Source organism: Dermacentor silvarum, chromosome 1 (assembly GCF_013339745.2).
Source record: "Dermacentor silvarum isolate Dsil-2018 chromosome 1, BIME_Dsil_1.4, whole genome shotgun sequence".
NCBI lineage: Eukaryota > Metazoa > Arthropoda > Arachnida > Ixodida > Ixodidae > Dermacentor > Dermacentor silvarum.
The window spans coordinates 120,941,333-120,965,993 of record NC_051154.1 but is presented as its reverse complement, the minus strand read 5'-3'; the positions used below and the strand labels follow the sequence as shown (position 1 = coordinate 120,965,993).

Here is a 24,661-nt window from a genome sequence, read left to right as displayed (position 1 = left end):
CGGAATAGGACCTATAGACCTACACCATGTTTGTAAACTGCGGTAGGCACCGTCGATATATTTTAGGCCCTATAGCGACGTTGCGTAGACTCCGCCCACGTTTGCACCCACCGCGTGCACACGCGGGTGGCGCATTTTTTCTTTCTTTTTTTTTTACGTGGTTTGGGGGGTGCTAAAACCACGATTTCATTATGAAGCACACAGTAGTGGGGGCACCGGAATAATTTTGACTGCGTGAGGTTCTTTTATGTGCACCCAGTGCATGTTGTTGCATTTCGCCCCCATCAGGATACGGACGAACGAGACGCTAGGCCTAGCTCGCTGACCGTCGCAGTGATGGCCGACAGCGCTTGCGACCTGGCCTGCTGCTCATCAAAGTGCGCTTCTTTTTGACAACACAATTAACGTGGGCTTAAATGAATTGGTTTATTCGGTGTTTTTAGTTTGAACAGCAAACGAAACGTAGTACTTGCAAGCCAGCCGAGCCGCCTCGCTGGGACGGCCGGTGCTTGGTTTCCGTCTGTGAGACGAAATGCCGTCGGATCGTTGCTCCCCATCGTGCCAGTGGTTTAGTACTGGGCGCTGCTTAATTATGAAACACGCACAAATTCGAGATATATTTTCTATTAAGAACTATTTCATGTTAAAAACAAGCTGTAGCCGATTTCTACGTCGCCGTGAGCGGCGACAGAAGCGATCGCCTCATTGATGGGACCGGCGAGGTACCGTCCCGATGGCGACGCCGGCTGTGTAGGACCGCGCAATCTGAGTTTTTGTACGTGGCCGTCTGATCACTCCGACTCTGTACTAACACTGTACATTTTATTTCGCGCTCGAAATTTAATTGACACGTTTAGGCGCGTTTATAACATCCATACTGCAATAAACTCAGCTGTGACCGTGCTGCTTGCGTATGTGAACGTGTGATAGGATATCTACACTACAGGTGACTCAATTCTTTGTGATGAAAATAAATTTGAATGTGACGTGCTTTGTGGGCATCTGCTCGCTCAACCTACATTCAAGGCTAATCCTAATCTAGCTTTCCCACAGTGCGACAAGAAATTGTAATGACACGCTAATAACGATCCTAGGATCATATATAGATTGGCTAATGCACGGCACTCAAAATAAAAGAGAAGCTTAACGGTTACAAAATGTTTTGCGCATAATGGATGATCTGGTATCATAATCCAACTTTCGCTTTTTACCGTGGCGGCCCATTGCTTGCGATGGTTTTCATCAACAGGAAACCTATGAAAACTTTAGCCTCTTGCGTATTTCGGCGCAACTCAGCTCGTGCACATACTGCGTTTCTTTCATTATAAAATTATAGAATAAAGTCCTCACAGATGGAACCGCACAACCACCCGCGAAACCAAGCGGCTGCTGTGGTAGGCGCGACACGGGCGGTGGCTAGGCGGCGGAGTGCCTACCAAGCGAAACTAAATTCCGACGACAGCGCCACCACATTTTCGTGACGTAGCGCCGTGGTGTAGGTCTATACAGTGCTAGTAGTGTGAACCAGTTGTGACCAAAAGTTTAGAATAATTATCTGATGTGGAAAACTAAACAAATTGAAAATGAAGGGAATGAATACAGTTACTCTAGGAATGAAGTGACTGACGTCAGCCTGGTGTGTTCTCATTGTGACAAATCCTCCTCCTGGTCACCCTGGGGACAGTGCCTGACTATAGCTGACACTACTGTTAAATTGTTTATACCATTTCAAATATTGTTAGATCATTAGCAGACCTCTTTTTCTGTTACAGTGTAGACCACTTATAACGTAAGTCGCCGGAGTTGCGAATATCTGCACTATAAGCGGTACCGCACTATAACTAAAACAACGATTTTCAAGCCCTGCATGTATGCAAAACATGTAGACCAAGCATGTAGACACGCTTTGTACTATCGCGATGTAGCCGGTGCTCTTCAAGTTCGACAGCTTTGCACCGAGTCAAAACGAAACAACTGTTTGCCGCAACTGCTGCGGAAAAAACCGTGACCGCTATCGACGCGATTATGAACGGCGACTTTGCGGTGCTGAAGGCACGCGCCCGACGCACGCACCGAGTCTGGACGAATTAACTACCATTGGCTGCAACAACTGCAGTCGTAACCGCGGTCGCTATCTATGCGATCATCGATTGCGACTACGCAGTTTTTTAGGCACGTGGCCGACGCGCGTACCAAGTAAAAACGAAACTACTGTTCGCCCGGAGAAAACTGTGGCCGCCATCTACGCGATCGTGGATGACGACTACGCAGTTACGAAAGCCCGCGGCCAACGCGGTGTTATGCGCAGCGGTAAACGCAAGAATCCAGGCTTTAAAGACACAAATAGGCTCGAAGCGTTCCGGCGTTGCTGTCATTCACGTGCGAGTTCAAGTGATGGCTGTGGCGATGTGGACTCCGCCGCTTCGTTTCGGTTGGATGCTAGCGCCGTTCTTTTTCTTTTGCGTCGCACATTTGCGGCGCTCCTCGCTCATCGAGCTTCGAAAATACTCCGAATTAACCGATGTGTGGCCAAATAAGTCTGAATTATTGATAGTTTGATTGCATTGAATAATATATGCATACGCTGGCCGACAGCGCGCACCTCGTTGAGAAGCGTGCTCGCTGCCGCCCTTGTCGGCGAGATTTTCCCGCGGAAGCCGCATTATAACCGGTATTTCATCTCACGCGGCTGCACTGTAAGCGGTATGCGAATACATGGAGTGCTATGGGAAAATTAACGGGAGTCTGAAAAGACCGTACCATATCCGGTCCTGCACTATAAGCGGTTACGTTATAAGTGGTCTATAAGTAACAGTACTGTATCATGCTATTTCACATAGTTAAGTGCATTCTGATCATTTCTGTGTGTGACATTCAATTGTGTGAGACATCCCTGCAAAAAGCTTATTTTATGCTTTGGGAAGTTTACAGCAAAAACACACGGGACAAAGAAAGAGACAACACGAAGCTGTGTGTTTCTTCGTCCCGTTTGTTTTTGCGGTAAATTTGCCAAATCATGAATCGTCAACTGGCCAACACCCACACTCTTCTAAGTAATTTTATGCATTGCAGAATTTCTCATGCTCAGTAAATAGATAAGGCACATTAGATTTGTCAACGACACACACCATCTTTACGACCCATGACATATGTGGTGATTTCATCGAATGCAAAGAAATTAGAAATGACGTTTCGGAGATAGTGTAGTTCTAGAACTCTGGTGGCAGCGCTCTTGTGCCTTGCATTCCATGTAGATGGTATATTATACAAGGCCAGTTATTGCTTCACTGCTTCACAGTGTGGACATAATGGCAAACTTTTTTTTGAATGTTATTTATCTTCTGGTTTTTAAATATGAAGTGCTCATAACTTTTGTCAACCTGACATCAGCTAAGCTTTCACAGAGTCCTAATAATTCACTGATTGTCATAATAAAGCAAAATGAAATGTGCAATAATGGGTGAGCCAGGTATTTAGTTGATAACCGCTTGATTCTGTGACCGAAATTCTGCTTGCTACACCACAGTCTTGTCAGCAGCAGCATGCACTGTAAAGTGCTTCTGTCACCTGTAGAGCATGCAGTAGATATAAGAGGACAAAAGAGTATGTATTCTGACAGTGAGAAAGAAGTGAGGTGAAATAATTTGCCACTAAATTCAATGCTAGTATTGACAACATTGATGGCCATAGGATGAGAAAGTGAGCCTGCTATATACTGTGATGGTGGTAGGTAAAAATGGGGGTTTGGTGTCCCATCACTGTGAGATCATTATAGCCATGAGCTTGCAGTGGATCTCAAGGACCCGCTGTGGTGGCATAGTGGCTTTGGCATTGCGCTGCTAAGCTTGAGGGCGCGGGATCGAATCCTGGTCGTGGCGGCCGCACTTCAATATATATTCTTTGAGGCCTCTTAACTCTTTCCGTACCGTGCCCATAGGGCATGGTTAGCCCTCTATCGATGGTTTGAAACGCTGCTTTCGAGACCTTCCGTGCCACTCACGGACATACTGCACTATCGGACGTGAAGGAGGAGAAGTATATTTTAGTTTTCTGAGCATTTCTCTTTCTTCCTGCGAGGCGGCGATTTTTAAACATGCTCCGAAGTTTCGCGATCGTCAAAGCAGAATGCAAAAATTTCCGGCTCCGGAAACGGCGTGCGTGCTTCGGGAGATCGCAGATATCGCGATTCCGCTGCCTCTTCGGATGATCTTATCGATACATCAAATAGCAGCGAGTCAGAGGATGCTGACTTTTTGTCAGACTTCGAGCCTGAAAGTGACGACGACGCAAACCAGCCCGGAACATCAGTGGCCGCAGCCCGGCACACCCAACTGTAGTGCTTGCAGTTAAATTTTTGTAGCAAAATACCTGTTCAATGAAAAATTTCGATTTTTTCGGAGATAGTGCTTAATAGACGGCAAGACATTTTGTATATCTCATCAGTTTCATGACATTTTTTTATTAATAAATAGAAGCGTGTCTTTACAAACTTTGTTCAATTTTCGTCACACAATCTTGATTTTAACAATTTATATCTTTTTTATGACATGCATCTCGTTAATAAAACATTTATGTGTGAAAAGTGCATTGATTTTGCTTTCTGTTTATGTATTACAATAAATATTTAGTGCAGTAGTTCCTTCAGAAAAAAAAAATTTGTTGTAACATACAAAAAACACCTATTTTCCCCATAGTAGGGAAAGAGTTAAAAACCCTCATGAATTCTGCTCCAACGACGAGGGCAGGCGATTGCACAGTTTCCACTGTGGCTTCCACATGCAGTCATCGCTTTGGAAAAGAAAGCATTCTTTATGAAGTGTTCGATGCACCTGCCGTGGTTGCGCTGCTAAGCCCGAGGGCGCAGGATCGAATCCCGGCCGCTGCGACCGCACTTCAATGGGGGCGAAATGCAAAAACAGACGTGTATCATGTACCGTGCATTGGGTTCACTTTGACGAACCCCTGGCAGTCAGAATTAATTCGGAGTCTCTTACTACGGTGTGCCTCATAATTGTATCGTGGTTCTTACATGTAAAACCCCAGAATTTTAATTTTTAATAAATCTCAAGGGGAAGATGGAGCTCAATACGATTCGAGTCACATTAGTGCTAGAATTGAGGTGGCCCTTCTGGGGTTGTCTGAGAGCCAGTTAAACTGCACCTTGTGATGTTTGCCTAAATAGCTATGCAGGAGGCAGCTTAACTTTTTCTGTACTGCGCCGATTGGGCATCGTTAGCGCGCTATGGATGGTTTGAAACGCCGCTTTAGAGACCTTCTGCACTGCTCACAGACACACTGCACTATCTGACGTGAAGGAGGAGAACTATATTTTAGTTTTCTAAGCAGTTCACATTTTTCCCGCGAGGCGGTGATTTTTGAACGCACTCTGAAGTTTTGTTATCGTGAAAGTAGAAAGCAAAAATGGCTGCCTGCTATTGATGGTTTGAAACGCCGCTTTCGAGACCTTCTGCGCCGCTCACAGACACATTGCGCCATCGGACATGAAGGAGGAGAACTATATTACCAGGTGGTAATATGGTTGCTCACAAAGTGATGAAGTTTTATGTGCTTGAGCATCTCCGCAAATTTTTCACAGAAGTCTTCTAGATTTAAAATAATTGTCTCTAGCCGACACCGTACACCACTGATGCACTGTTGTACCTGCATAGTTTCTTCTGCCTCGATTTCAAGGCGCAGTGCGTCCCGGAGCAGACTCTCTATATGGTGTTCAGTACCTGGGCACATGTCGTGCGACATGTGCCCAGGTACTGCAAAGTACTTGCGAGAGTTGAAAGCAAACATTAAAAAAGACGAGGCAATTTTACTCATGGACTTGACCAATAAAACTGTAGTTCTCTGTAAAGACACCCCGCAATCATACCACTGGATAAATACGCAGGCCACGTTGCACCCAATTGTCATATACTTCGGTTCACATGAGAAAAGTGTAGACATTTCAGTGCAGTCATTTGTTGTGATTTCAGACTGCCTAGAACACAACACAGTTGCTGTCTGGTCATTTCAGAAAGAAGTGCTGAAGAAGTTGAAAAATGATCTACCAGAAGTTAAGAAAATTCATTACTTTTCCGATGATGCGGCTTCTCAGTACAAGAATAAAAAGAACGTCTTAAACCTCTGCTACCATAAAAACGATTTCCAGTTTTCAGTGGAATGGAATTTTTTTGCCACCTCGCATGGCAAGAGTGCTTGCGACGGCGTTGGGGGAACTGTGAAGCGCTCGGCAGCAAGAGGAAGTATCCAGAAGCCATACAAAGATCAAATACTCACCCCCTATGAGCTGTTTACATGGGCGGAGAGAACTATCAAGCGTGTTGTAGCCCTCTGGGTACCCCAAGAAATTATTCAGCAAAACGAAGCTGACCTCACTGGGCGGTTTGCAAGAACGCTACCATTAAAAGGAATACGGAGGTTTCACCACATCAACCCTTTATAGGTTTCACCACATCAACCCTTTATCCCTTTCAACGGTGCATACGGGACTTACGTCATACTCAGCGACCCAAGAGTTTAAAGTGACAAAATCTGAATGAACACGCCAGTGAAGTTTTCAAAAACAAAATATAAAGAGCTTCCACTTGGAGCACGGTGCAGTGTTATGTTATGTGCCTCCTTGACGTTGGCTCTAGCGTGCACAACAGGGAAGAGCAAGCACGGAGCAACGCTGGCGTTGAATGCAAGGACTCAATTTCCAGAATTATTTTCTCGCTTAAAACAAAAATTGTTCCGATTAAACTTTTAGAAATAAATGCCATTGAATTCTACTGTGTAACTTACTATCTTTCAGATTTTTACTTGGACCACCTCACTATGCAATTGACGGCTGAATATGCCTTAAAAAGCAAATTTTTTGAAGTTTGAAATTTTTTTGTACACATGCGTTATGTTTTTTCATCTCTGAAACATATTTATCGGCTTCTTCGCCTTCTGGACAACATGGAGAAATAGCTGAAATGACTACTGTGAGAACATAAAATTTTATTAAAAATTTCGAATTTCCACCTTTCTTTGTACCTTCTTCCGTGTTTTATATTTAAACAAAAGTAAAACAAATTCAGTTCCAGTTCATATATATAAAAAAAACAATCTCTTTTACATGTATGAAAAGAAGTTTCCTAGTCATTGGTAAAAATTATTTTTTACAAATTTTTTTGTTAGGCTAGGTTTTCTGACCACTTGCAAATTTAAGATGGTGGCCACGGCGCAAAAAAATTTTTTTTTGCCAAAACCAGGCTGGTTTATTGTTTGTCAAAGTAACACAATAAGCCATAATTTTTTTTAAAGAAATCGAAGATGGTCGAGCGCAATGTCTGGATCAGTTGGCGTGGAATGACCCTTAAGGGGTTCACTGCCTTCAAGGGCTTAAATAGCCGCAGCCATGTCTGAAATCGCTTTTAAAGGCCTGCCAGTACAATTGTTAGGTGTCTTGGTGCTCGTAATGTGACAGGAGCTGGCGAATCCGCATGTGAACACATTTTATTTCCCGTGACAGTGGCCCCTTTGCACTCTTGATGTGCATCACCCCAATACATTGTGTATGCTTGGCCGCGTAACACTGCTCTTGTGCGGCAAAGCTGACTTTTGTGAACTGGCAGTATGCATTGTTTTAGACCTTTGTTAAAACACGTTGGTGGGCTAGTTGGTTAGAATCCATGATAGAATGTGTAAGCGCGACCGAACGAGGACGTAGAAAGAAACAGACGCACAAGAGACAGCACTGTCTCTGTGTGTCTGTTTTTTTAGACCTTTGTCGTGCTTTTCATGCATCGATGCTATCGGCGAGGATGACAAAGGCAAAGTTTGCACCATTGCTGACGGCAACGAATCCTTTAAGTTAAAAACACTGCATCGAACAGCCGGAAGCTTGATAGCGAGCGTCGGAGCAGCTAGACTTAACGAGAGCACAAAACAACTACTACGGCTGTCAGCGGATCGGCGTGTAAGAGCGCTGGTTTGAGACTTTGAGATAATTAAAATGGTTGCAGTGGTAGCTTGCAGTCACGCCAAAAAATTAAAAAAATCGGATGGCGAGGAGTTTCAGTGTCCAAAATGTGAGACATCCTTATACTTTGCTTTATGGGATACGTGGTGGTGCCGCGAAGGTGTCCAAATTATGAGGCATGTCCAGAAAATCGGGCGTCAGAAAAATTGGTTGTTGACTGTATCAACGTTTATAGATACTTTTTCAGTTTCGTATCTCCGCGCCGCGCGATTCTCGCCACCGCGGCGCTGCGGTTACGGGTTACGCTAGGAGAGTGAGCGTCGTCTGCTAGTGGGCAGCATTCCTCCGCGGCATCTCAGGTTCTCCCCAATTCTGGCTGTGTACTGCAAAAGAAATAACTGTTCTGGGGAAGTTGCTCGGCATTTTTTGCAGCTATTCCAGTTCACGATTTATTTGAAACGGGCCGTTTTGCGCAAGGAGTAATGTGTACACCCAGGGATTTTGAGCGGTGGGTAAAATGTCAAGAATGACAGCGTTTTAAACGAACGTTTGCGCAGCAGTGGCTGTCAAGTGTGCACACGAATTCACTTGCCATGCCAATCGTGCGAATCTATTGCAGCACGAATGGTATTTCCTTACAGCCGTGCGGAACAACTGTTTTTTTTATGATAAACATCCGTGTAGCTTAGTTTCTGAGCCTCAGGAGCTGGCTGCCCGCTTCAAGTTCAGCGACTGCGCAACTCGGAACCATCGAGTGCTACCTTGTATTCTTCCATCCGAAATTCTCCATGCTCATTCTATTTTAAAGAAATATTCGACATGGGCTTGCCCAATACATATGTATTGTGATGCACACGCAGTACACAGTGGTTGTATGAGCATGATCCGTGCGCGAACACGAGGACGAAGAAAAGAACCAACTAGCCCAAGGTCAAACCTTACCTTAGATTCCTGCAGTTACTGTTTTCAAAATGGGAAAAAGAGGAACTTTATTAACAATAGCGTTCACAAACTACATTGCCTTGGTGAAACTTCTGCGGTCACGATTCTAGCTAGACAAGTTGCGCTTTCTTATGTTCCCTTTGTGCACGAACTGCACTGTCATTTTCTTGCCACTTCAGTTGTGCAAAAAAGTGCATGCAGGTGAGCAAATAAAAATGTATTAACTCAGCTGTTAACTTCTCGGCGTGCTCTGGGCAGCCAACAGTATTTGTGCCTTTCTTAATAAGGGCATCCAGAACATCCCAGAAAAGGTCCCCAAATGTTTCCCCCTTGCACACTTGCCTGAATGTGTGCTCTACAGAGCTTATATAGGTGAACAGATTGTTTGAAGGGAATACAAGGCTTCCCGTGACAAAAGCACGCTCAATTACGAGCACGGCTTCAGGAGGAAGGGAATTATGCGACCCCAGGGCTTCTTTCATACAGTTTTCACAACGTGTGGTTTTTCTTAATTTAAAAGCAACGTAGCCAGCCAAGTAATATAGTGCTGTGGTTTCTGGTGCAGGAGCATTGTAGCCATGGTCATCAGCAGCGCTGCACAGTTCTGTGAATGGAATGGCCATGAGTTTCTTCCAAACCAGCTCTTTGTGCACACTTTTCTGGCGGAGTGCGTCTTTACGCTTTGCTCCAAGGCTCTCAAATGCACTTAAGAGGATACGGTCACTACCGGTCTCACAATTCTCTTTGACAGCCATTTTCACAGGTGTGTATAGTGAAAGTATCCGAAATATTTGGCTGAACTTCGTCACCATCGGATGGTCTTCATCGCCTCCAAAGGATCTCAATAGACCAAAGAATCTCTGAAAAGAAAAGAAAAAGACATATCTTAACAATATTAAATGCAGCAGCACTTCAACTTAGTTACCTCGAGTGGGTCCTGGTTCAAGCTCCCCGTAAGAATATAGTTGACGCCCTTGCTGTCTAGGAATTCAATTAGAGACAGGATGGACATCAGTGTGACACGGATTGACTCGACAGTTTGAGCAGATGCAAAGAGCTTTACATTCTTGTTTGATTCCGTCCGATTCATCATCTCCAGAAAATCCTTCAAAAACTGCAATACAAGAAATGGCCATAACAAACAATTAATAACACTGCCAAGTCTCAGTCGTACTTCAAAACACTGGGCATCGCTTTACCGCTGCAAGGCTCGCACATTTGTTTCCTGTGTTTTGTATATATACTTTGGTATGCTTACCTGAATCTTGGGGGATCCTTTCTTTATCCCATCTGGAGGAACCTTCGCATTTAGTATGTCAAAAAGGTCATTCATGAGCAATGTAAACTCCTCCGTTCCAGTGCTGTCCGCGAAGCCAGGGACCGTTAGCTGCCGGTAAACCTCAAGTCCTATACCAACGCTCTGGCTGAAAAGCTGAAATAGAATTTTAGCATTTCTTAGCATTTCAAACAACTGCAAATACACACAGTCATGCACAATGAGGTGTAGCTTGTCCCATGCAAATGAATGCACATGTAATGTGCTCATGTACAGTATTTATTTTGTACAACAGTGCACATGCAATTCGTAACATCAAAATGCCAACACCAGTCCCTAAGAGAGGTGATGGCCTCTAGAGGAGGTTATAGTGGCAAAATGAGCGTCACAAATATCCTACCTGGGTGGCCAGACGCACATTCATGGTTTGAAGCCTCTGTGGCTTCACATGGTACTCCGTCAGTTTCGGCACAACTTTAATGTGGGCCTTCTTTTCTGTTTCAAATAGTCGCTCATAATGCTGGTAGTTCGCTTGGTGCTCCCCAATCTGTAATGCAGATGGCCCACAATAATGCGATAACGGGAAAGCTTGTAAGCAAGATCAGGTATTCCAAGCATTAACACAATGGTTTGATTAGAGCATGGGCACGCTTACCAGCCCGTACTTGTGCTTCATCATGCGATTTCTGACAGACTTGATAATATGCGGTACATCACACATAAAATGGAGAAATGCTCCATCAATGCATGGGTGTGCAATCTTGTACTGGGCACCAGCGAGTTTGCCACTGATGGCAAGGTGTGTCCACATCGACTTATTGTTTCCTGCGCCATCACTGTTCACTGCTACCACTTTAGCACCATGCTCACTCAACTCCAGCACCGTGTTCATAACTATTTTTGCTAACACCCATCCTGGTGCGGCACCTTTTGTTGCATACCTTGCAATAGGCTGAACCCATGACTCAAACATGGGGTTAAACATGATGAGCAGAGCACGGTAATTTGTTGGTGTCTCCTGTGGCAATGTCACCATAGTTGACGAAACCGTCAAACTTGCAGGAAACTCTGTTGAATTCCGTAGAATCCCTGATCTTGTCCTCGTCAATTATAGTAAAATCTCGGTGAGACGAATCTCGCGGGGTCGCGGGAAATATTCGTATCACCCGAAGTTCGTATCATCAAAACATACACAATATAAAAAAAAATGAATTTTTTATTACCGGAAAAAATTTCTAATAGTGGAACCCCATTGATACCTTCCTCGCTGCTGCGTTTTCCCGGCTGGTACTTCGCGTTTTCGCGGTCCCGACCTAAATTTCATTGACTTCCATGTATAGTCGAATCTCGATAATTCGAACTCGAAGGGGCCCACAAATTTGTCCGAATTAAAAGGACTTAATTTTGAAATATTCGTCCACCATAGCATGACGTACGAACGGTGCGGTTCGTGAAATATCGCGGCGCGCAAGCACATATCAAGCGAGGGCCACAAAACTGCCCGTGTCGCCCAACGCTCGCTTCGCGATAATGGCAGGAAATGAAACTTGAGGGAGCGGGCGGCGCAGGCACGGCGAGAGAGAGAGAGAGAGAGAGATTGTGGTTGTGAAGAGGAAGAGACGATACGGCGACGGGCGCGCGCGGGGACCGTCGCAGGTGAGGTAGGAGGGCGGCAGGGAAGCGGATTTGGCCTCGGCAACTCTGTCGCTTCGGTGGCTCCCCTCGCCCTCCCTCTCAACACCCTCGTAGCCCCCTCACCTTCCACTGTCTCCGTGCGCATCCGCCGCTCCTGCCGGCCCGGCGCCAGCTCCCTAAAGTTTCGTTTTCTGCCGTTGAAGCGAGCGTTGGCCGGACTAGGCCTCCGCTGTTTCTTCCCTGTGCGCTGCAGCCGGAGCGTTGGCTGAGACGTCGGCATGTACACGTGTGTTCCGGCGCCACGCAGAAACGGCGACCTTGCTGTGACGCCGCGGTTCTTTTTTTTTTTCTCCCCCCCCCCCCCCCCCCTTCTCAATGGAGCAATGTCGGAGCAATGCCGGTCGGAGGCGCCACCACGTGATTTAGCGCGTTGCTGAGAGCATTGTCGGTGCGCGGTATGATCGAATTAACCATCGCAAATGCTTTCGCGTTCGAATAACCGGGCGTTCCCCGTGATTCTCCGCCAATCTATAATGTTCCTGCATGTTACGTTGCGTTTGAATGTGGCGGTGCAGCCAGCTTGTACATTGCAACAAGCGACCGGCACGTTGCAGATACGCACCCGCGCGGGTGCCGTATCCTGAAAGCGATCTGCGATGTGCGCAAAGTGTGTCAAATGATGTGCGATGTCGACAAAGTGCGCCTAGTGCCAGTAGCTTCGTATGCGCTGTGCCTTCGACGTGTAGTTCGCGTTGAAGCGAGAGACGGCGCAAAGGCCAATTCGCTCGCTGCTGCTGCGCTTCCGTTGCTTCACCTTTCGGGCGAAACTGCGGCTTTTTTTTTTTTTCTCTCTCTTTTTTTGCTCGTACTCTTGAAAAACGTATCAATGGGACGTTTTCTTCTTGCCCAAATGGTCAACGATCGCCTTCTGAAAGGCGTGTTAGTGCGCGCACGTGATCTTGGGAATGTTTTCGCACGCCACTGAACGCCTGAGTACGTCGACTGCAGGGAGCGTTCCGACCGTCGGGGCTGCGCCTCGGTCGTCGTTGCTGCAGCGGACCTCGTCTATTTCTCGCTAAGCATCGGCTAGGCTGTAATGTGGTTCGGTCCGCTCGACGTGGGAATCAATGAGAGATTGCGCAGGATCCCCCTGTGCCGGCTTGTCTATGCCAGTCGCCCCGCTGGCTCGGCCGCCAGCACTGTTGCTCAAGCGTTCGTATGATCCGCAGCGGCGAGGCAACACGTTTGTAACAGCCGATTTTTTTTCATATTGTTAATAATGTATTTCGGCCGGGGAATGTTACGAATTCGTATCACACCGAAATTCGTACCAGCTGGGTTCGTATCACCGGGGTATTACTTATTATGGTTCCGTACGTATGATGATCTGGCTTTCCAGTCATATGTACCTTGATGCTTTCAAGGGCATATTTGTTCAAGCCGTACTCACACGGCAGGCCCTTCAATAGCTGCACAAGGCGACTTGCACTAGGGAGGGGAAGGACCTTCATGTCTGATAGCGTTCTGTAGCACTTCGGACTTGTCAGCCGCAAATGCAAGCACACCATGATCCAGTCAGTCGTGTATCTATGACCGTGGGGTGATTTTGCTGCCTGTTGCATGACTGGTGTCCGAATGGCGACCTTCTGTATTTAAGGTAGGTCTTGCACAAGCTTGTCAAGGGATGTTGTGAACGTGTCCCTCAGCTTCTCACTGAGCTGCTTCACTTCCCGCTTTTTGCGCTCACGTGCTGCGGTGGCACGAATCAATCGCTTCCTCAGCACACAAGCTGCGATAGGGACCTTCCTCCTTGCTGGCGTAGATGTGTTCTTCTTCAGGCTCTTATTCAAATTGATGCACATATTGCAGACACCTTTGTTTGCATCCGTCAAAACTGAGCAGTCCTTCGGGAACAATGTGCTTCCAACTTTCACCGCTGCTCTGATGGTGGCAACATCACTGCGAGAGCAGCCTAGGCAAAATTGTTTGTTGTGTACAATCTGCAGCAGGGCTTCTAGATCTTGCAGAGAACGAATCTCTACATCAAACGACTGTCGGAGCAGCCTCCCATTTGCGTGGACAACATAGGTGATAGTGGGACGCACAACGACCCTCTTCAGGATTGTGTACGCCCCCGCTTTCATTCCGGCCACGTAAAAAAACAATCTGTCGACGCTGCCCTGGTTCTTCTTCGAGTACTGCCGTTGTCCAGTTGGCTGGGAGCTGTATTGACACACTATTCTCGACAATCTGAGCAAAATTGGTGCACTGCAGGGGAACAGGCACCTCATGGTTAAACAGTTCCTCTGGTCGCTCCGTAGGCAAGTACGCTTCATTTGTGGTCACATCATGCGTAGATGCTGCCTTTCTCTTTTTCGGAGATCGCCGCCGAGTCTGCTTTCTTGACAAGTAACTGGGAAGGTTGGGAAAGTTAACGGGGACTGCACCTTCCTTCAATGCCCAGTATGCCCGGTCAATCTCGACGACTTCACCGTTGATAACATGCTTAAACGTCTTCGAAATGTCCACTTCGAGAAAATGAACGTCATAAATCTTGCTGGTTTTGCTGAGCTCTTTGTCCGCGCGGGGAATAGCTCTTTTCCAATTGCTGAGAAGCTCCAGATCCGATGGCGGCACAAAAAAGTAATGCTTCTGAGTGTTGCTTCTGTACCCGCTGGTACAGCCAGGTGCGAAGCAGGTTGGCGTTGCGCTAAGCCCAGCACTTCAGATAAAACACAGCGTGTTGATGGAGTCACGAAATGCTTCCGTCCGCGGCCGCACTGTTCAATAGCCCCACAAACCGAACGCACTGAAAGGGCAAGGTTCTCGCACAGGGGTCAAGACAAACGCAAGCGAAAAGAATCATGTAAAGGGGACACGCAACTGCACCACTGAATAAAGAACCAAACTGCGCCGCAACTTTGAGCTCAGCCGACTGGCGAATGCCGTGAACGCTGCCGCCGACACCGCGCAACCTGCGACCGCAGCGCCCTCTCAGCACCTAGGAAGAAATCACTCCCGCCTGGGAAGGCGGAGTTCCAGAACTGAAAAAGTATCTATAAACATTGGACTGTATATGTAATGCTCACGAGCGTTTTTGATGATACACACACACAAAAAGTGTACATTATCATTACAGTGTGAACTAAAAATATGCAGTGCAACTGTCGCTGTGGTCTTGAAATACAGTGTTGTGACATAGGGTGGCTTGTAATCTACAGCAATAATGTACACCTGCGCAGCACCACCTGATCATGTGTTGGGGCTCGTTGCTGGTGCACATCACAATAACAGATTGTGTGATATCATAAGCTTTTCTAAAGAGCCACGTGCACCAGGAAAACTATGTTTACGCAAATGAAACTGTGTTGACATGCATCGTGGTACTGGACTGAACCATTGGACCACTTTGTGCCATCGTTTACGTTTAATTGCACCTATACTTCCTCACTAACACACTTGCTAACATGTGTCTCATCCCCTCCAGTAAATGCATATCCGCATTCCCTAAGCCACCAAAAGGTTGACTTTATCACGCATCTTATACCCCTGTTAGACGGGCAATTTTAGTGTCACTTTGAGCGAGTGCACAACTTTAGTGTTATTTGCAGGCTGTCATTGAAACGTTTAGCGGCACTTTGTGTAGAAAGCACGGTGTTAGTGAAACTCATTCAGTGAACTCGCTTCACTGTGTCAATATGTGTAGCCTTGGTAGCAGTGCTTCAAAAAGAATTTTAAAATAAATAAATAAAATAATACTCATTACAGGGTTGGCACCAATTCTGAAACAGGCATTCTTTTTTTATTTTTTAAAATTTCAAATGTTGTCAGTGACCTCGCTTATGGAAACTGCCATTTTTCCCCTGCCAACGAAAGCTGTCTCGTTTTTTTTAGATGCCAACACTTTGCCACTCAGCACTTCCAAATACCCACTGTGTTGCTCTTGTGTTGGAGAATGCTGTCTGGTCTTTGATTGGGACTGTTAAGCACGTTAATGTTGATCTAAAAATATTACCTAAATTAACAAATATATGTGCTGGCTGATTAAACAATCGACAGTGACATCAATTCCAAATTACTTTCCTTTCCTGTCTGCCAGTGCATTGCCAAAGTGACACTCAATGCAACGAAGTGCACTCACTCAAAGTGTCACTATATTTGCCTGTCTGACAGGTATTATGTAGTTGCTTGATGATTTAATTTGCTGTATTTTCAAACACCATTTGCGAGGGAAATTTTGTTATAATAGACAGTTATAGTCGGGTGTCCGCAACAGCTCCGTATGCAGGGAGTCCTCGGAGGCAGCAGTGCACATGTACTGTATGCAGGGGCATGTCTGCTGCCTCGCACGCGCCCGCAGCTTTCCAGGTACTGCAGGCTCTGCATGACGTTCTTGCCTGCTCGCAAGAGCGTGATAGAGCATTTTCCCACAATGGCTCCGAACGAAGGAAGGTGCGTGAGTTGGCTATAGCAATTTCTGAAGCTCCCGTGTGTCCCAGTGAGCAAACCACCTCTCAACTTTTTCGTGTGGCCAACTATTGCTGCTTCAGCACACTTCACTACGTACACGCGTTCTTGCACACTGCGTATGTGGGTGGTTGTGGATGTGCAACCATAACTGTCTAATATTTGGAGCATGGTTTGAAATATAACACAAGATGCTTTCTTGTGCTGATTATTTCACACCCACACACACAAAAAAAAGTGTTCACACACATAGCATATAAGTTGATGGATGTAAGCAGAGGAAATTCGTGTTTATGCTGGTTTTGAAGTATAGGATAGATGGTAATTTTCATTTTTTAATTGTAGTTGTGGTAATCTTCAACTTTTGCTGTCTGCTTCAAGCTGCTATGTGATGTGATGTGTGCCTGCCTGGAAGTGCAGTCTGAATTTTGCTAGTACATGTGCAACAGGAATGAACGTGCATGCAGGATGCCAGGTTTTGTTGGAATGCTAAAAGCTTGTGCTTCCATTCTTGTGGATTGTGCAGTGGAAACTGAGGAGCTACAAGGTAGGCTGAAGGCTCTACGGGAGAGAAACAGTGACCTGGAGCGCAAGCTTAGCACAGCCAGCAGCCAGAGTCAGGTCCAAGAAAAAGTATGCGGCATCTTTTACATTTATAGCTGTCTGCAATCTTTTCAGTGTTCTCAATGTCGTTAAGATTGTCTATTGCGGGGCTCAGTCCTGGAGGATATTATTTGGAACACCCTCACAGTTAGTGCCACCACACTGCAACCCTACTTGATGCTGTCGCTCATGCATGATGAACGATACGATGTATGGAGAGCCTGAGATGTGGAGCTTAAATGACTGTGCCATAAAGAGTGAAAATGATAAATGTAATGGTAATTATGACTGTGGAGGTAGCGGTCAATATTAACATGGAAAATAACCATGCAGTGGACATAAATGAAATTGCTACTGTGTTAAATCATAAATGTTACACCCAGCTGTCACCTTCAGTGTATTGTGGTTAGCACAGGGTTGGCGGTTTCTTGGTTTCAGAAATTGCTGCAATACATGGTTTGATATCTTCTGTGCCTCATGCTGTTCCATTTGAAGGTTGCCATTTTTCCTGAAGTTCAAAACTCTGGTTGTGTTTTAATTGCATTAGCATTGTTTGTTTTGACTTCTAGTGCATTTTACATTTGCAGAGCACCAAGGAATCTCAGAGAGAAGTGGATCGTCTTAAGGCTGAAAACTACAGGCTTAGGTGTGTAATAGAATGAAGTTCAGAAATTACCAATTGGTTACTTTAGTGCGGCACCTGACTTTCTTCAATTTTTTTTCCCCTGTTCCTGTTTATGCTTTTCTAAGTAGCAAGTCCATGGAAGAGCTAAGGCAACAGCTGGCTGAACTGTCTGAGAAATTGAGCAGAAAGGTGTGTGCTATTTTCTTACCAACATTTGTAATGTGTAATATTCAGGGGCCATAATACAGTATTAAAATATTTAGATTGTAACTACTATTCTGGCTATTATGTGTGTGCCTTTTCGTTTTTTGCTTTTTGAATTTAGCTGTCAAACCCTTTCAGTGTCAAGTTATTTTTCTCGGATATTAAAAAACGAACACAGTGCTTTATTTTCAGTTATTCAAAAGGGAAAAAATTACACAAATAATGGCAGATGCACTCTTAGTATGGTCCTCACATTCCTGTCTGCACACTTCTGCAATAGTGCCACTGTGTCAGAGTAAAAAAAAAAAAAAAAACTGTTAAACCGGATTATAGGTCGAGTGGAAATATAGGTCGACCCCCTAAGTTTAGGTGTAAGAAAGAGAGAAAAAAGAAAACATCCAAAAATCACCGAAACACATTTATTTTCGAAACGGCACCACTCACCCACCATCGAAGCTGTAGTCTCATTCGTCGGTAGTGACTACAGCACCACTGTCCTCAAATTACGACCGTTCGTTGCAGGCCGCTTCGAGTCCAGCTTCTCGTGCGAGCTCCATGGCTTTGTAGGGAATTGTATGCACGGTATCTGGCAGCGAGCTCGCACAAAGTCCACGAGTGTGTCCTCAAGCTGCGGGTATCCACAAAATGACGTTTTGCACGGGTTGAAGTTCAGCAGCTTTCTTTTCTGCCCGCTCCAATACCGCACGCTTTTTTCCGAAACACCAAACTGGCGCTGAGCGCCCATGTTGCCGTTCACTTTGGCAATATTGCCATAGGTTGCCCGACAATGAATTGCATTTGACTAAAGACCGCTATATAAACGAGGGGTGACTTTAGCTTGTTATTTTCATGAAAAAATCTCGAATTATATTTCGGTTTTTATGGTAGCATAAACATGCAAGAGTGATGGCCTTGTGCTAGGGCGTGAATATTTGAATGGAGGATTGTCACGGTATTGGTACACAAAGTCTGGTAGCCACCCCACCCATCTGGGTATTCATGCTCCGCGTGGCGCAACCACTGCCGCGAAAGTTGGGTACGTTCTGCAACGCGTTAACAAAAACCCTGACTGAGCAATCCCAGAGAGATGTGAAAATATGCTTCTAGAAAAATACAACAGATGGTGGAACTACCTCGGATCTCGCCACCTTTGTGTTACCGTGCACATCCAACTGGAGAGAATGGAGAAGCAAAAATACGTCAGTGACACGGTGGCACAAAAACATGGAAGCGTACCGGTACGTCAGCGATACTGAAACGGTTAATGCGACAGGCAATAAAGTGCCTGTTGAAAAATGAAGGTATTTGCTTAGTTTATCAAACAGAATAGAACTTTATTGCATCTAGTTAACTTTTTTTTTACTAAAAGAAATGGTAGTTCTAGAAGAGAGGTAGAACTAGGTGCTTGCATGCACATCCTTATTCAACAAACCTAGCAATTTTGCATATGACACCAAAGCCCAGTGTAGAACTAGTGGATGGTTACTGGTGACATGATGCTAAATACACTGGCACATGTGCCATGGCACCCAGGTTTTCTAAGCAAGACTAGCTCAGCTAACAGGCTTCATTTTTATTCTGCTGGTTATTCATGAATGCAAACAAGAAAGTTGTGGCTTGTGGCTTGTAAAGTCTGAATGCTTGACAAAAGCCTGTTTTTTTGTTTTTTTTTTGCTTATTTGTAGTGCTGCTAGTTGCTGCACTGTTGTGAGTTTGGGTAGTTGCAAATTTCACTTGCTGGTGCTCCTATATAGGGGTAGAGTGTTATTAACTAGGTAGTGGCAGCAGGAAATTTCACTGTATTGCATTATAAGTTGTTGCTTAACATCTGAGAGCACTTACACTAAGAGGTCTGAATCATAGGACAATTATATGATTGAATGTCAAGAAATAAGTGTTGCTTGGTTTATTAACACACTTGATTAATTGTGCATGTGTCAAAAGAGTGGTGGTGTGTTCATCTCTTTTTTTTGTCTTTCCTTTAATGTTTGTATAGTTTGCTAATTTTCCAGGTAATAATATATGGTTACTTAAGGTTCACACATCAGAACCCCGTAAATGAGCTCTGAAACGGGTACTTGCATGGCAACCCCTGTAGTATGAATGTTAGTGGAGTCTTTGTTGAAGCTCTGTGGCTTTTATTTTTCTACCAAGTGATTTCAGCCGGCTGGTCTCAGTAACATCCATTCTTGTCCCAGCATATCCTAAGAGATGTGCTGCATAAAGGGTCCCTCATTAGCGCAAATGGTTTCCAGCGGAATGTACTGACACGGACAGAAAGGGACGACAACGCACGCTGTCTGACACACCCTTTCTGTCCGTGTCAGTACATTCTGCTGGAATCCATTTGTGCTATGTGCAACCAACGAGCTCAGGCAAACACTATTCATAAGTGCCCTCATTAGGTTTGGGGATTATAAGGAGAAATTTGTGGTGCATAGATCTCTCAGTGACAATCGTGTCTGCAAACTGTTATATTGAGCTACACTAAAAAACAGCTGAAAATTTAAGCAAAAGCCCACATGCTATTCTCAAAGGAGCCACTAGGATGGCAAGCGTTTGACATCATGGAAAATGGCATTTCCGTGTCATATGCGCAGCACCTGGTCCGGTATAAGGTACAGTCAAACCTCGATATAACGAAGTTGTACTTGCAGCGGAAAACTTCGTTATATTGAGAATTTCGTTATATTGAGGTTTCTTTAATTCAATAGAACAAAGATGGGAAAATAAATATAGTTCGTTACATTGCAAATTTCGCTAAATTGAGGTTCGTTATATCGAGGTTTGACTGTATAACTATTCCAATCTGTTTTTATTCTAAATCGGCCATTAGCCCTCCGTGATAGGTCAGAATGGTTTGGGTCCAGCCCATATGGGCAGGTGCCATGCCCAATGGGCATAGCCCAAGCCATTTTGACTTATCATGGAAGGCTAATGCCCGGTTTGGAATAAAAACAGATTGGAATAGTTTTACGTTATACCGGCCCTGCAGTGCACAAATACAGTGGAATCTCGATGATACGAATCTCACGGGGTTAAGAAAAATATTCGTATTAGCCAAAGTTCGTATCATTGAAACACAATTAAAGCTAGCTAAATTAAAGAGTCAGAGGTGAACTCACTCAGGCACACGCATGTAAAGAGCATTTACAGTATAGACCACTTATAACATAACCGTTTATAGTGCAGAACTGGCTACAACACGGCCTTTTCCGACTCCCATTTACCCTCCAATAGAACTCCACGTATACGCACACCGCTTAGAGTGCAGCCGCGTGAGACGAAATACCGGTTATAATCCGGCTTCCGCGGGAAAATCTTGCTGACAAGGGCGGCAGTGAGCACTCTTCTCAACGAGGTGTGCCCAACGATGGGAGAGGAGATCAACGAGGGCGATGCGGAGACGTGGAGCATGAGTCCAAGGGCGATGAAATCGTCGCCGCGCGCCGTATGTGCGAGTGAAAGCGCGCGGGGGATGTGCGCCTTCACGGAGAGCGAACGCACAGCCGAGAGCAAATGCGACTTCCATCGCGCGAAAGGCCGTGGTGGTATGGGAGGGAAGGGGGGGGGGGGGGGGGGAAGATGCTGTGCTGCGGCACCGAATGCATATCTTGCACGGTGTAACTGGTATCTTGCAACCAGGCGCAAGGGTAACTGGCGACGCAATCTCCCATGTGAAGAGAGAGAGAGGAAGCGAAGAGAGGAAAGGCAGGGAGGTCAACCAGACGAACGTCCGGTTTGCTACCCTACACGTGGGGTAAGGGAAAGGGGGAATAAGGGGGAATGCATTTGGCATTGTGGACTCTACCGCGGTGCACTGTATTCTTTGATGTGACTGTGGTGCCGGTTGTGGCATCGGTTGTGACTCCGGCTGTGGCCTCGGTTGTGGCTTGAACTGTGGCATCGGCTGTGGCCATGGCTGTGGCTTCGGCTGTGGCTTTGGCTGTGGCTTCAGCTGTGGTATTTGCTGTGGCTTCGGTTGTGGCTTCTGCTGTGGCGGCGGCTGTAGCTTTGGTAGCGCGGGCCAGGCTTCAGTATTGGTGCTCTCCGGCACGACCTTGTCAGATAGACTCGACTCTGCCAGGCCTAGGGGGCAGAGGAGGAGGAGTTGTCGGATGTGCCGCGCTCTTCATAGAGGAATATTCGTTCTTTGAAGTCCAACGGCGTCGGGAGCGTCGCTTTCTAATGGCCGCAACAGCTTCCCCACGAGACGAACGGTACCTTGCCATCTGCTTCAAGACTGCCCTTTCTTTCCTCAATTTAGGGCAGTCCTTTGAGGTAGCATCGTGGGACCCAATGCAATTGGGGCATTTGAGCACTGTGGCTACACAGGAGTCTGCAGCGTGGGGCTGTGTGCAGCGCGAGCAAACTCTCGTGTTCTTGCACACAGCGCTCACGTGTCCCAGCCTCAGGCAGTTGCGGCATTGGAGTGGTCTTTGGATAAATGGACGCACGGGGTGTCTAAAGTGGCCCACCTTGACGTGCAAGGGAAGAGATTCGCCCTTGAAAACCACCTTCACACAGCGGGACGTGCCGAGTCGAGACACATGAGTGATCGCGCAGCCATCAACGGCTGGCTTAATTAAAATCGGCAAGTCGGCGCTGGAGATGGAGACGTCCACGTCAGTGATGACACCAGTAGCGGTATCACTACTACAGTAGCGGTATCACTACGAGCGGACCTTCACGCCGCCAAGTTCCATAAGTTTGCTCAAAGTGATCCGTGCCGTCTCATGTACGACGTCAATAGCCAAGACATTTTTCCGTGTGTTGACTCTGACATCCGTGACTTGATTTGGCGCCACCGCTTCGAGAAACACCGAGACGGACTGTCTGTTGAGTCGCCTCAAGTTGTCGGTAGTAAGTTCTGGTATAAATAGAATTGTACTGACCACGCTATTCCGAGTTGGTCCTGCAGTTTACGTGCTTGAAGACAGGTAAGCCCTGGTGTCTCTTCGTTTCGCCTTGCGGCTCCTCACAAGCTGAAAGTCGTCATCGGAGAAGTCCTCACTGCTGAGCGAGTAGGCGCTGGTATCGTCGCTGTCGGTGTCGTTCTGGAGGCTGGTCCGCTTCCTAGACGCAGCTGCCGCTGAAGTTGCCATCCCCAGCAGAGGCGCGGGGACATCGGCTTGCATCCGTGCAACAATCCATGACGCCTACCCGGAGATTTACAGCGAAATCGGGCGAAAACAGTAGAGCTAGAGAAGTAGCGATCTGGCTCGCAGAAACTTCGTCTTTGTCTTTTCACTCCCATGTGAAAGGAGCAAAGTGGGAAGGCAGCTTGAGAGGGGGGGGGGGGGGGGGCGGCTTCTAATCTGCCAACAAATGCATTCTTGTACTTTGCGCCTGTGCCGGCTGTCGGTGTTATCATGCGCACCGTATCTTGAAAGCGATCTCCACACGGCTCTGACCTTTGTATGCGCTGTGCTTACGCTGCTCAGTTTCCGTTGAAGCGATAGACCGCACGAACCTTCGCTCGCTGTGGCGGCCGTGCTTCCCCAAGCAACAAAAGCGCCACCGCTTCAAACTCTTCGCGCCCAGTCGCGAGCTTCGCGCTGTCCGTGACTGCGCGCTGTTCTCTTTCGCGGCCGTCGGTGGGGTGGCGTTTATTTGTATCAACCGACACGGGTCGAAAATCGATTCGTAACAACCGTTATCTAGCATGTTGCAAAGTAATGGGGCTCGGCCGGGACCACCGAGAAGTTCGTATTATCCAGAAATTCGTATTAGCCGTGATCGTATCATCGAGATTCCACTGTAATGTGCAGCAGTGTGAACTCTGGAATTCCTATCAATTCAACTTATGGGGCTTAATGTTTTATAGCAACACTCGGGCTATGTGAGATGCCGTAGTGGAGAGGCTCTGGAATAATGTTGGCCACCTGGGGGTTCTTTAACCCTTTCAGTGCCACTGACATACGTACTGGCATGTTTCCACGTTTCTTTCTCACTATGTCACTGATGTACGTGTGTGTACGTTCTCCACTCTCTCCAGTCAGATGCGCGCAGTAACACGGAAGTTGGCGAGCTCTGAGATAGTTCCGCCATCTGTTGTATATTTCTAGAAGCATATTTTCTCATCTCTCTGCTTAGTGTAGGTTTTTGCTAGCGCGCTGCAGAATGCGCCCCCTTCGTGGGCGTGGTTGCATCACGCGGAGCGTAGATCCGCAGCTGGAAGGGGTGGCTTTCGAATTTGTGCACCGCTACCGTAGCAATTCTCGGTTCAAATGTTTGTGCTGTTGCGCAAGGCCACCACTCTAACCACTCTTGCATGTTTCTGCCATCTCTCGTGCGTTTATAGAAGGTTGTTTTGACCCTGAAACGGCTGTATTGCTGTAGCGTGCTTGTCAGAATGAAACTAGGTAGCAGATAGAAAATGAAGATAGGAATGTGAGGACCATACTAAGAGTACATTTGCCATTATCGGTGTAATTCTTTCCCTTCTGCATAACTGAAAATAAACCATTGTGCTCATTTTATAATATCTAAGAAAAAAAGAACCGGACACTGGGTATGTGTCATCTCCGAAAAAAACCTGACACTGAAAGGGTTAATGTGCACATAAATCTAACAACACGAGCGCTTTAGCATTCAGCTAAAGGAATGAAGCCACTAAAGCAGGGAATTTATCCCACAACTTCATGCTCAGAAGCAGAACGCTGTAACCACTCAGCCAGTGTGGCAGGTGGTGATACCTGGAAAATGCAGAGCACACAGAACCGCCTCTAGCAGTGCACTGTGCAGCTAGAAAACAAGGGAAATAAAAGAAATGCAGTGCTGGTCACAAGTACTACACTAAACCTGTTGTGCAGTTGAGCACTCCCTGGATGGCCCTATACAGATCCTTGTTTGTAGTATAGAGGGTCCTTTATTAGGTAAAACCCAATAATTTCAGATTTTTGCACCCTGAACAAAATTTATGAAAATGGGTTAAACCCTATTTCTC

The 24,661-nt window shown here is 46.2% G+C and overlaps 1 protein-coding gene across 1 annotated transcript in view; it reads left to right on the top strand.

The window, feature by feature from the left end:
* The window catches only part of LOC119435939 (golgin subfamily A member 2), a 198,592-nt gene that overhangs the window by 22,120 nt on the left and 151,811 nt on the right, over positions 1-24,661 (top strand). Inside the window, exons 7-9 of the mRNA XM_037702641.2 lie at positions 16,807-16,913; positions 17,471-17,529; positions 17,637-17,697. Of these exons, the coding sequence (XP_037558569.1) occupies positions 16,807-16,913; positions 17,471-17,529; positions 17,637-17,697 (227 nt within the window). The remainder of the gene's footprint in view (positions 1-16,806; positions 16,914-17,470; positions 17,530-17,636; positions 17,698-24,661) is intronic.